Source organism: Prionailurus bengalensis, chromosome A1, assembly GCF_016509475.1.
Source record: "Prionailurus bengalensis isolate Pbe53 chromosome A1, Fcat_Pben_1.1_paternal_pri, whole genome shotgun sequence".
Lineage (NCBI taxonomy): Eukaryota > Metazoa > Chordata > Mammalia > Carnivora > Felidae > Prionailurus > Prionailurus bengalensis.
The window spans coordinates 194,066,594-194,079,794 of NC_057343.1; the positions used below are offsets into that span (position 1 = coordinate 194,066,594).

Sequence of the window (13,201 nt, forward strand, 5' to 3'; positions counted from 1 at the left end):
CAGTCACAGAAGGAACGTCTGTGTCTTCCACAGCCACATCTGTCTCCGTGGCTGAAGACGACCCTGCTACTAATGTGGCTTTATGTGGTGGGGGTGTAGCTGCCATGCATTTCCTTCCTTCCTCCCTCCTGGTTCATTCATTCACTAATTCACAAACAGTTCTGAATCACCTGCTCTAGACCGCAAATGATCTAGTGACCTAGTGAGCAGGACTGACAACAAACAGGTCAACAAGTAGCCGTGCAACTATACATGGAGAAGAGTGAATGGTGGTGGGGGTGGGGCACCTAACTGAAGAGGGTGTGAGAGTAGCCACTCATGGGAAGGGCTGGGAAGAGAGTGTCCAGGCAGAGGGAACAGCATGAGTAGATACCAAGGCAGGACGGAACTTGGCCCGCCCCATGAGAGAGGGCCCAGCTGTGGCTGGTACACAGACGGCGAGAGTGAGTGAGTATCACCCTTACTGCCTTATCACACCCTACTTACTTTCCCTCAGGAAAGACCACGTCAGTGAGCCCACTCAGAGCAGGCAAGTATCTCAGTCTTCTCCTCTGCAAAATGGGCTCGTTCAACACCTTCTCTAATGCACTTCTCCCTTTCCTACATCTACTCAAGAGGCCCCAAAATCAAAACATTCATATTTCCAGCCACCTCGGCAGATAGCGATGCCTGGATGTCAGAGTTCTGGCCAAAAATCTTTCCCTGGGGGGTGGGGGGGTGGGAGACTTTCCTGAATAAGAACGCAAAATCTTGAAAAAAAAAAAAAAAAGGAGTCTTTGTTCTCTTTGCCCTTTCTGCTGCTTCTTGTCTGAAAGGCAGACTTTCCAGAGGTATAGCAGCAATTCTGCGACCATGAGGATGAGGAAGCATGCACAGAGAAGTCTGGTTCTTTGATGACAGTCTGAGGCAGCTGTATCAATTCTGGGTCTTATTATGAAATTAATGAATGAATGAACCCCTTTTGTGCCTAAGTTTATCAAGTTTTCTGGTATTTGCACTCCAGTACACTTCTACATTATTACAAACAGGATAAAAACAGAACCTACTTCTGTTGTGAGATACTGTATACAGGGCCACGGTCATGGCCGGGCACAGAGCAAGCATCAGTGAACGGTGGCCCAGACATTCCTGCTGCTGCTGAAGAAAACCGGCCACCCCTTTGGCCAGTCACTCGATGGAGCGTGGGGGGCAGGAAGATGGGCGGGGTGGGCCCTACCTCGATCACTGAAGTCATCAACCAGCACGATCTCGGCGATCAGCTCCGGGGGCGAGCGGTTCAGCACGCTGTGGACGGTGCGGAGGAGGGAGGACCAGCCCTCATTGTGGAAGGGGATGATGATGCTGGTGTTGGGGAGTGTCTCCAGGTAGCGCTTGCTGTTGCAGCTAGAGGGAGACACGGGACAAGGAGAGGTCAGATTCAGCTCTCCTTTCGCCAACAGAACTCAACAATTGGCTAACTGCAAAGCCCACTCCTTTCCAGCCTTTAGGGAATGAGTGAGAGCCAGGGATACCTCAGTCACTTCAGAACCTCCTTCCACCTAGCATCCCGAAGCCTGGCCTCCAGTTCCTGCACACACAGTACACAGGTATATGTATGCAAGAGCCCCCTGACTCTGTAAGAGAGCAGTTACAAACCAAAACCAGCCAGTGCTGAGGGAGCAACATGGGGTCTGGCGCTCTCCATGTGCTAACTTGTTTAAGCCTTAACAGCCACAGGAAGGTGGCTACCCATCCTCAGGATTCCCAGTGGAAGACAGAGCTTCAGTCCAACTCTGGCCTCTCTCCCTACCCCTTGCACATTCCTCACCAGTGGAGGAGAAACCATTTATCCATGAGTTTGGAAGAACGGACTCAGCTTCACTGGCTCGGTCCCCTCTGCTCTCCCTCCCTGGGCTCTGCTTGCACATTTTCTCCTCTGCTCTCCACCAGGCACATGGTAAGCTTGGGGTGGGAGGCCGTGCCCTGTGGGCCTTTAGTATCACTGTAACACCCCCAAAGAATCAACACGGTTCCTTAGTATCATCAAATATCTAGTTGGTGCTCAAGTTCCCCTGCTCTTCTTATGTCTTTTTACAGTTGCTTAAATCAGGATCAAGACCAGGCCCACATGCTGCCTTTAGCTGATGTGTCTTCTAAGTCTCTTTTTTTCTTTACAATGTACTTGTTGAAGAAACTAGGTCCTTTGCCCTACTGGATTTCCTACAGTCTGCATTTTGCTGCTTGGGTTGCTGTGGTGTCTCTGAACACGTTCCTCTGTCCACTCTTTCTTGGTTCCAGTACTTTGGTGGTTAGATCTAGAGACATGACCTACTTTGATGAGATATTCTGGCAACCTCTTCCTAGTGGTGTGAGCATCCCAAAGGAAAAACATACTGTCCAGTTATCTTTCCTTTTGTGATGTTGGTGGCCACCGATGACCAATGTCTAAATCCTTCATTTCACTGGAGGTTTTTAAAATGGTGATACTCCCATTCTATCATTCTTGATTTTCTAGCAGGGATACTACAATGAAGAAAAATGACCACATCAACAATTTGTTTACCCCGAAGTACATGAAAGACATGATACATTCTTGATTATCAGTTTTTAGAATGACTCGACTCCCCAGCATCTTCCAAAGACAGCCAATTATCTGTTTTCATTAGGAGGTCATAAATGTTAACATAATATGTTTCAGTTCACTGCAAATATTATTCTTTCTGGTTCCCAAATAAAACCATCATTAGCCCATGAGAGTCTCTTCAAGTTGGCTCCTAGTCCTTTGGATATGACCCCAGAGTACTGATAACTTCCTTGCTTTCTGATAAAAGATTACAAAAGATGCTCCAGGCTTGACTTGTACATTTTCTGCCCTCACCTGGATCAGTCATCCTACCAAGGAACCCTGGCTCCTGATTATCATCGATATCACCATTTGGATCCTGCAATACGGACACTAAGGGCCTTCATTAACTACTAGGTTGGTTATGGTTTCTACACCTTTACACTGGTCAGAGTCAAAAATATATCTTAGTGGATTCATCACGAGTTCATGCTGAAGTTTTATATTTAATATACAAGACTATGCAGTTTTACTTAAGCTTGATCTTATATATTGAATCTCCTTTTTAATTGAGATATAATTCACATACCATAAAACTCAACATAAAATTCACCCTTTTTGGGGCGCCTGGGTGGCGCAGTCGGTTAAGCGTCTGACTTCAGCCAGGTCACGATCTCGCGGTCCGTGAGTTCGAGCCCCGCGTCAGGCTCTGGGCTGATGGCTCAGAGCCTGGAGCCTGTTTCCGATTCTGTGTCTCCCTCTCTCTCTGCCCCTCCCCCGTTCATGCTCTGTCTCTCTCTGTCCCAAAAATAAATAAACGTTGAAAAAAAAATTAAAAAAAAAAAATTCACCCTTTTTAAGTGTCTAATTCAGTACTTTTTAACATACTTCACCAAGTTGTACAACCATCACCACTATCTAAGTCCAGAACATTTCTATCACCCCCAAAATAAACTTCATATTCATTAGCAGTCACTAACCTTTCTCCCCTCCTCTCAGGCTTAGTAACCACTAGTTTGTTTTCTGTTTCCATGGGTTTTCCTATCCTGGACATTTTATGCAAATAGAATCATATATTACGTGGTCTTTTGTGCCTGGCTTCTTTCACTGAACATGTCTTCAAGGTTCATCCATGTTTAGCATGGATTGATACTTCATTCTTTTTATGGCTGAATAACATTTCACTGCATGGATATACCATATTTCATCTATGTATTCATCAACTGATTGAAATTTGAGTTGACTGATATTTGGCTATATGAATAACACTGGCATGAACACTCATGTACAAGTTTTTGTGTAGACATGTTTTCAGGTCTCTTGGGTATATACCAAGGAGTAGAATTGCTGGGCCATAAGGTAACTCCACGTTGAACTCTTCAAGGAACTGCCAAAATGTTTTCCAAAGTGGCAAGAACATTTTACATTCCCACCAGCAACCTATGAGGGTTCCAATTTCTCCACTTTTGTTATTGTCCATCTTTTTGATTATAGCCATCCTCATGGGTGTGAAGTGTTATCTTATTTTGGTTTGATTTGCATTTTCCTAATGACTAATGGTGTTGAGTATATTTTCATATACTTACTTGGCCATTTGTTTACCTTCTTTGGAGAAATGTCTACTATGAATATATTACCTTATGTGGCAAAGGGGACTTTGCAGATGTGGTTAAGGTTAAGAACCTTGAGATGACTTTGAGGACCCTGGATTACCCAAGGGGGTCCAATGTAACCACGAGTGTCCTTAAAGGTAGAGAACCTTTCTGGTTGGGTTGGAGAGATGAGAAGGATGGGGCAAAGAATGGAACTGTGAGAAGGACTCAATTCACCACTGCTGGCTTTGAAGACTGAAGGAGTGGCTCATAAGCTACGGAAGGTGAGCAGCCTTTAGAAGGTGGAAACATTCCTCAGCTGATAGCCAGCAAGATAACGGGGTCTCACTCTTCATAACTAAAGTCTGCCAACAACCCAGATAAGCAAGATTCCCCCAGAACCCCCAGGAGGGAACGCAGCCTGGCCACCACCTTGATTTTCACCCAAGGAGCCCTATGTTGGACTTCGGACTTGCAGAACTGTAAGAATAACTTTGTGTTGTTTAAACTCCTACGTTTATGGTAATCTGCCATGACAACTACAGAAAACTCATACACAAGAGTCATCTTTGATACCCAGTCTGTAAACATTATTTGGAAACACTTAAAATGTAGAAGATCTCACAAAAAATCCTCATGAGTCTCATGTGGCAGCAGTGGGCTGGAGTTGACAGTGGACACCCCTCTCTATGGGGCAGGTGCTCCCAGGGCCCCCTCAGCTCCTGCTACTCCCCACAACCTTACATCAGAGCTGTGTCAGTCCCTTGCATTTTCTCCAGGACCCCTGGAGACCTTTGAAGTTGATAGCCCAGAAGTAAAAGAGGGAGCTCCACAAGGTTGGTAAGAAGTTTTTTGGAGAAAATATGTGACAACTGGGGCAAGAAACATAACAACAAAATGTCTCCTTTCCTATGCCACTGAATCAACTGTCCAAAGGCACCTGGGTCTCTCTGTAACTTACTTTGAAACATCTCAAAAAGGAAAATAGATTGACGGATGGAGAGAGGGATGGCCAGATATATGATAAAAGTCAGTAGAGGAATGCTAACTGCAGAATCTAGATGGTGCACATGAGCGCTCAATGTGCAAGTCTTTCAGAGCTTTTCTGTAGGTTTGATAATTTTCAGAAAGAAATGTTAGGGGGAAAATGGGTCAGGGTCACAGTCCCCTTAGTTTCAGATTCTGCCTTTGCTGGAGGCACCAAGGGAAGCTGGGCGGGGGAGAGTAGGATAGAACCCCTGGTGTCTGGCAGTGAGGTCAGTTCCAGCTGTGTGGACAGGACCCCCCCTAATTCTGCCGGTCCAGTTCTGCTGGACAAGTCGGTCTCTTTCCCCTTGGGACCTCGGGACTTCCTTCACATGCCATCTTGCTCCTCCATCTGGCTGGGTTGTTTTTATCCAGGCCTCACGCAGCTCCCCTCGGGCCCTTCCCCCACCTCTAATCCCTTTGGTTATGTCAGCCAGCTTTCTCTGGGAGCAGTCTCTAACTTCATTTCGTTGGCTTTCACAAATAAAGCACCTCTTCTTAAAAATCCCTTTCCCTCAACTCGGCTGGGTCCTCTGTGGCCAAGAAAAGACAGGCAATATCTAGTTTGCTACAAAAGTTCCTGCCTTCCATCCAATTTCACAGGAGGCTTGTTGGATTGAAGCAGGGTTGGGGGTGGTTGGTGGTAATAAGTTGCCTGGAGTCCACGGGGTGAAACACAATAGAGCTATTACCCCGTAGAGAGTCCTGGCTCTCTCAAATCCCAGGCTGGGCCCCACAGCCTGCCAGTAGACACGCAAACACCAGCATATATTAAGGGCAGTAGGTAATGCTACGGTTGACTAAATTTATTTCTAATTTAATTTAATCATGGAACTAAAGAATATTCAGAACTCAAATGAAAGGCTCAGCTTAGATCATAGGCTGGAACACGTACCTTTGTTAGGGGGCCTGGGGGCTACTCTTTTTCTCCCTCCTCTATCCATCCACTCATTTAGTGACTAAATAAACACCCAATGACACTTGACTTTTGCCATGGGCACTAGTCATTAGTTTGGTTCCAGCTTAGTAGAGGCTCTTTGTTTAAATAAAAAATTGTGTGTGGGAATGCAAGCTGGTGCAGCCACTCTGGAAAACAGTATGGAGGTTCCTCAAAAAACTAAAAATGGAACTACCCTACGACCCAGCAATTGCACTATGAGGCATTTATCCAAGGGATACAGGTGTGCTGTTTCAAAGGGACACATGCACCCCCATGTTTATAGCAGCACGACCAACAACAGCCAAAGTATGGAAAGAGCCCAAATGTCCATCGATGGATGAATGGATAAAGAAGATGTGGGATATATATATACAATGGAGTATTACTTGGCAATCAAAAAATCTTGTCATTTGCAACTATGTGGATGGAACTGGAGGGTATCATGCTAAGTGAAATTAGTCAGAGAAAGACAAATATCATATGACTTCACTCATATGAGGACTTTAAGAGACAAAACAGATGAACATAAGGGAAGGGAAACAAAAATAATATAAAAACAGGGAGGGAGACAAAACAGAAGAGACTCATAAATATGAAGAACAAACTGAGGGTTATGGGAGGGGTGGTAGGAGGGGGGATGGGCTAAATGGGTTAAGGGGCATTAAGGAATCTACTCCTGAAATCATTGTTGCACTATATGCTAACTAATTTGGATGTAAGTTTAAAAAAATAAAAAATAAAACAAGTTAATAAAAAAAATATATAGGTAAAAAATAAAAAAATAAAAAAATAAAAAAGTGTGTGACATGCTGGAATGAATCTCTCCAGTATCCAGCAAGAAACTTGGTTCCACAGACCTGCCCAACAGCCACCTTCCTGTTGGGCGTTCATGCAAACAGCCCCTTCTCTCCTCTTCTTATCAGGCCTCAGATCACAGCAGCAAGAGGAGGCCTGGGGATGGTGGGGAGGAAAGAGAAGGCCACCCTGTCCCCAGTGACACCCCCGTCTTAGCAGCCCTCTTTAAGACCTGTCTGCATGTTGTGTCTTGAGGGTTCAACACTGGGTGATGGGTGTGCCCCGTTCTTTGGTGCGTGATAAACACGAAGCATCCCTTTGCCAAGTTCCTTCAGAAAGCAGCCAGAGAATGTGGTCTTCGGGAAGGGAAACTAGGGCACTGCTCCCAGTGCGAGGAGGCTGGGCTGGGCTATGACCACACAATAACAACTCTGCCTCCCCCCAGTTCATTGTGCCTGATGGTTTACAGAGCACTCTTCCTTCTCTCTCCTCTAATCTATATGCTAGATATATAGCATATCTGGGGTACCAACCCCAGGAAGGGAGACGAACCAGAGTGCTGATCCCATTTTCCACATAAGGAAAATAGGGCCCACACTGGTAAGTGACTTGGATCCAGGACTCATATCTAGATAGCATTTATTTATTTACTTAATTTTTTAAATGTTTATTTATTTTTGAGAGAGAGAGAGAAAGCACAAGCAGGGGAGGGGCAGAGAGAGAGGGAGACACAGAATTGGAAGCAGTCTCCAGGCTCTGAGCTGTCAGCACAGAGCCCAAAGTGGGCTCAAACTCACAAACTGTGAGATGGAGACCTGAGCCGATGTAGACGCTTAACCGACTGAGCCACCCAGACGCCCCTAGATAGTATGTATATAAAATAATGCTTCTTTTAGCTGTTGTGACAGTTGTCACGTGATTTCTCATTGTGGTTTTAATTTGCGTTTCCCCGATGATTACTGAATGGCTAAAAGAAAACATAAGAGATAAGGGCTGGTGAGGATGTGGAGAAAAAGGAACACTTGTGCACTGTTGGTAGGAATGCAAACTGATGCAGCCACTTGGAAAATAGTATGGAGGTTCCTCAAAAAATTAAAAATAGAAATACCATATGATCCAGTAATTCCACTACTATTTCCCCAAAGAAAACAAAACCTAATTCAAAAAGATACATGCACCCCTATGTTTACTGCAGCATTATTTACAATAGCCAAACATGGAAGCAGTCCAAGTGCCCATCGATAGACAATGGAATATTACTCAGCCATAACAAAGAATTAAATCTTGCCATTTGCAATGACAGGGATGGAGCTAGAGGGTATGATGCTAAGTGAAAGCACTCAAGAAAGACAGATACCATACAACGTCACTCAGTGTGGAATTTAAGAAGCAAAACAAATGAACAAAGATAAAAAGAGACAAACAAAAGAATAGATTCTTTCACTACAGAGAACAGATCGGTGGTTACCAGGGAGGAGGTGGGTGGGGGGGTGGGTGAAATAGGTAAAGGGGATTAAGAGTACACTTATGAGCACTGGGTTATGTAGAGAATCATTAAAATCATTATATTGTACACCTGAAACTAATGTAACGTTGTATGTTAATTATACTTGAATAAAAACATACCACAATGTTTTTCTTGATGACAAAAGTGATAAGGATAAAAGTCTAAAAAACACAGAAAGGCTAACAACCAACTGGTAACCACAGGAACACCCTAACACCTGGGGCTGACCTCTGCTAAACATTTAGGGAATGTCTTCCTTTGCGCTCTTCTCTGAACGTGTATTTGTTCCTATGACATGGCACATGGCAAACCCATTTGATAGCGTCCAAGTCTCTGTGGGCTCCCAGTGCAGCGTGGCCTCTGAGGTTCTTGGAAGAGCCCCTCTAGGGGCAGAAAAGAGCAGAGTAGTGCCCTTGTAGGGAGTCAAAGCAGTGACACCATGTAACTTCCAGCACATCAATCTTGATGCCCCTTGCCTCAATATTTCTGGCCCCCAATGGCACCATAAAAGGGGCACTGTGGAGTTTCAGACCTTTAACCAAATCAAGTGAAAAACAGTCCATCCCTTGTACAGGCACGTCCATCACCACCTGGTTCACAATCTGATGAGGTCCCAACCCAACAGGGCAAAGTTTAGTTACACGTGCACAGCAGAAGGACAAAGGGGCATGGCCTGGGGTGCCCCCTGACCCACTTGAAACGTGAAAAGAAGAGAAACAAAGTGACAGTCCATCTAGAGGGAAAGATTAAATAAACGGTGAATACTTCAAACTATGGAATACTGATAAGCAGTTAAAAATAAAGTGGAAGATGATAATGATGATAACAGAAAATATCTATTAAGGATTTCCATTATGCCAGGCAATGTTCTAAGCACTTTATATGCAGAAAGTAATTTTATTTAATTGTCACAATGCTCTTTCAAGGTAGAGACTATCATTACTCCCTTATAAAGGGGAGGAAACCAGACACAGAGAAACCAAGTAACTTGCCTAAGGTCAAACAGCCGGTAAGGGCTACAGCCTGATTTAAACCCATCTGCCCTTTACACATATTAGTAGTTTTACACAGATAATGTAGCAACGATATTAATTATACAAGCCAAAAGAAGAATGAAGACATAAAAGACAAAAATTGAGGGAGTAGGAGTCTGATGCCCTGGCTTCTAATTTCTGCTCTGCATGCAACAATCCAAGCCCCCTCTTCTTGCTGGACCTTAGGTCCCCCTCATGCCAATAGGAAACTGCATAGATGCAGTGGGCAAGACCTAGGTGCCTGCTCTGTATTCTTTCTCCTTCTTTGGTAGTAGCATCCTGATTTTCCTTGAGGAATCTTCCACCTCTCAACTCTACAGGGTTCAGGGGGAGGTCCTTGCCTTGCCTTGAGGCTGGGCGAGGGAGTCTGGCTTAGCCAATCAGAACACTGCATCTTCCCAACCACAGTGACAGTTCAGGAAGAGGCCACCTATAAATCAGAGTAGATCTTTGCTGAGATAACCAGGAGAGAGAGAGAGGCTCTTTTTTGCTGAAACTGAACACAGGAGGATATAAATCTGGTCTGCCTGGGGCCACCATGTGTGTTCCCTATCTTAAACTGAATTCAACAGAATGGAAAACAGAGCCAAGAGTTGGAGAGAGGTTCCTACTGGCATCATTTAGGGATTCGGATCCAGCTAGAGATGAAGCCAAGCTCTGCTCCTGGTCTTTCTAGTTACGTGAGTCAATACATTTTCTTAAGTCTGAGATGGGTCTCTGTCACTCATCACTAAAAGAATCCTTGCTGTTTTAATTCTAGGCCCTTTCGGTCAAATGAATCTGTTTTGGACTTAACGATGGTTTGTGAAGGACAGAGGCATAAATGGTTCCCCAGGAGTTACCTCTGATCTGTAGGGGGAAGCTTCTGTCTCCCGCTGCAGAATTCATCACTGCTCATCACTGACTGGGAGAAAGGGCCTGGGCTGAGGGCTGTGGAGAGGGTGGGAGGCATTGGGACCACCGGGAGATAACTGAGCCCATCTGTGACTGGGCAGCCCCCAATTTAATACTCCCTAAAGGATTCTGAGCTCTTGGGGCACAAAGACAAATCTAATATACTGGCTCTCAAGATGCACCCTCAGGGCTTAATGCTGGAGCACTAGAATATAAAAGAAAAGAAGTCAAAATCAAAGGGAAGCATCTCAAAAATCTTCTCTCCAAGTCAACTTTGAATAGACCAATCCAATCATTTTGAAGGGAATTATGAAAGACATTTAATTCCCTCGCACAGGACACCATCCACAGACCAAACTGAAATACAAGTCAGTTGAATAAACCTGATGTTGTACATGCTTAAGGGAGAAAAAGTGGTCTAGATCTGGGTTCAAGTCCTGACTCTGCCACTCTGCAGCTGGCAAAGGGTAGTTTTCTATACTCACTCAGCCTCAGTTTCTTATCTATCACATGGGGATGGTAATACCATGAGAATGTTATAACTAGGTGAGACTGCACATTAAAAACAGCCACAGGGAGGAAGTAGTTACCTCTGTCCTTGGAGGTGGGTAAATGTGGAAGAGAAGTCACAGCAAAGAGAATGCTCCTGATTTCAATTCTCTTGGAATCAGGGATGGATATTCCAGAGAAAGACATAGGGCTTTAGTAAGGCTTAATTAGAGTTTTGCTCTTGTAGACATGAGTCCTATTCTTGGTACCCCACACTGTAGCCAACTCACGGCTCAAAACATTCTCATTTACTCACTCCCTCAACCATGCATGTATTCAAGAAATGTTTACTGAGCCCCTGCTATGTGACAGACACTCTGCTAAGCCCTGGGGATTGCCCTAGTGAGGAACAAGTGATTGTCCCTAAGGGGATAGTGTTGAATGGGAGGCAAATAAATAAGCAGTAATACATTATGATAATTTTTCCTACCTCCCTGCATGTGGCTGTGAGGTGAGAGCAGAACGAAAACAGCCAAGAAAGACAAAGCATGAGGGCATTAGGAGTGGTGTACCCTCACTTCCAGCTCTGCCCCTTGCCAACAGAGAGCAGGTCATTAATGGTTGCTGGGTTGAACTGGAGTTGGAAGGGCCTACTCCAACCCTTCTGTTTTCCAAGTAAGGAGGTGAGGCTTACAGAGGTTGCACGGAGATCCCAGACCACAAGGCCAGTGGATGTTGGAATGGGATCCGACGCTGGCTCTTTAGTTAAAACACAAAAAAGAAAGCCTTTGGAAACTCTGGATGTAAAGAATAAATCTGAATCATACACAGTTTCAAGGAGCTGATGTCTGCCGTCATGTTCCAAGTGCTGCCTGTGGGCTTGGCGGGTCTGTGGGCGGCTGGACCACACAGCCTAGAGATGTGGGTCTCTGAGGGTTATGATGAACTTCAGCATATAAACTACCACTGGTAGGAATGTGGATGCTTTCAATAAGCTTGCTGATATCTGTTCAACGTTTGTTCACATTTATCAGAAGTAGTTTGTATGGATGTGGAGCCAAAAAGACAAACTATTAGTTGCATAACCTTGGGCAAATTACCAGACCTCTGTAAGCCTCAGTTTCTTCATTTTTAAAAATGGACTTACTGGTATGAGGTGAGAAGTGAACAGGATAGGAACATCTTGGTGCTCTGTAAACACAAGGGTGCATCAAGTGCCATCTTGGTCTGAAAAGAAACATCTGTGCTGATGGTCAATCATGGTGCCTGCCTTGGCCATGCCTGAGGAAGGCTAAGAAAGGAGTCCTGAGTGGGTCCCATGACCACACCTTCCCTGGACATCATGGTGCCTGGGGCAGGAGCAGAGCCCTGGCCCAAGGGCAGTCAATCCATCAACTTGCCAGTGGTCAACATCTTAGCAAGAAATGTGCCTAAATGGGGGGCACCAGGCCAAATTCTCTTTCTCTTTCTTGGAGATACACCTTGATGTATGGAAAGGGAGTCTAAGAGTTAATGAAGAAAGCTGACACAGAACTATACAGAGAAGAGCTAAAGCCTTGTAATGATGGGATCCAGAAATGTCTATGGGTGAGGGTGTCATAAAACAATCTAGTGTTTGGATGTGGAAAGATCTTCCCATTTCAGACACTGGGAGCCCTGGCTATGCCATGGTTCCACCTCCCCCTCCTGGAGAGCCTTGCTGGCTTTTCCCACATTCCAGCTGGCTACATTCCCCTTTTCCTTTAATGCCTCTGCCTCCTTGCAGGGGACTGGCCCATTGGTTAAAGTAACTTTGCGGCCAAGGAGTCCATCCTATTCCTAAGTCCATTCTCGGGAAAGAAAAACAAAAACAAGCATCCAAAAATTGTACTTGAGCTGAGTGAAGTGTTCTTATTTCCTCTTTATTATTTTGAAAAGAATGGGTTTTTAAGGAATTAAGATTTCTAAACTCTAGAAGTAACACTAATATGGAAATCTGGACTTCCAGGTCACGGACAGGTGAGGCTGTTGGGGCACCCCGTATTGTTTCATATGATCAGCGATGCTCTATCGACATCATGCCGACTGAGCCACGATGGCATCATAAGCAGTCACCTGAAGCTCATGGTGTTCCACCACCACTGTGCTCTCTACACTATAGCAAATTGTTCTTCAGTAAATAGAAGGGTGAGTGGTGGTGGTGGTGGTGGTGGTGGTGGTGGTGGTGGTGGTGTGTGTGTGTGTTTTAAGGGAATGATCATTTGAAAAAATCCTTGTGGAGTGACTCTGTTGTTTGAAAGCTTCCAGTGTTTGTACTCTTAGATAAACAACCTTCTTCTAGAAATGGGTGCACCATTTTAGCACTTTCTCATGGGAACTGAATCAACACGCCCTCCTCTGCCA

At 44.9% G+C, this 13,201-nt stretch overlaps 1 protein-coding gene across 1 annotated transcript in view; it reads right to left on the minus strand.

Annotated features, from left to right (window-relative positions):
* GALNT10 (polypeptide N-acetylgalactosaminyltransferase 10) overlaps window positions 1–13,201 on the minus strand; it is a 224,922-nt gene that overhangs the window by 101,453 nt on the left and 110,268 nt on the right. The window contains exon 4 of the mRNA XM_043597691.1: window positions 1,217–1,383. Coding sequence (XP_043453626.1) covers window positions 1,217–1,383 — 167 coding nt within the window. The remainder of the gene's footprint in view (window positions 1–1,216; window positions 1,384–13,201) is intronic.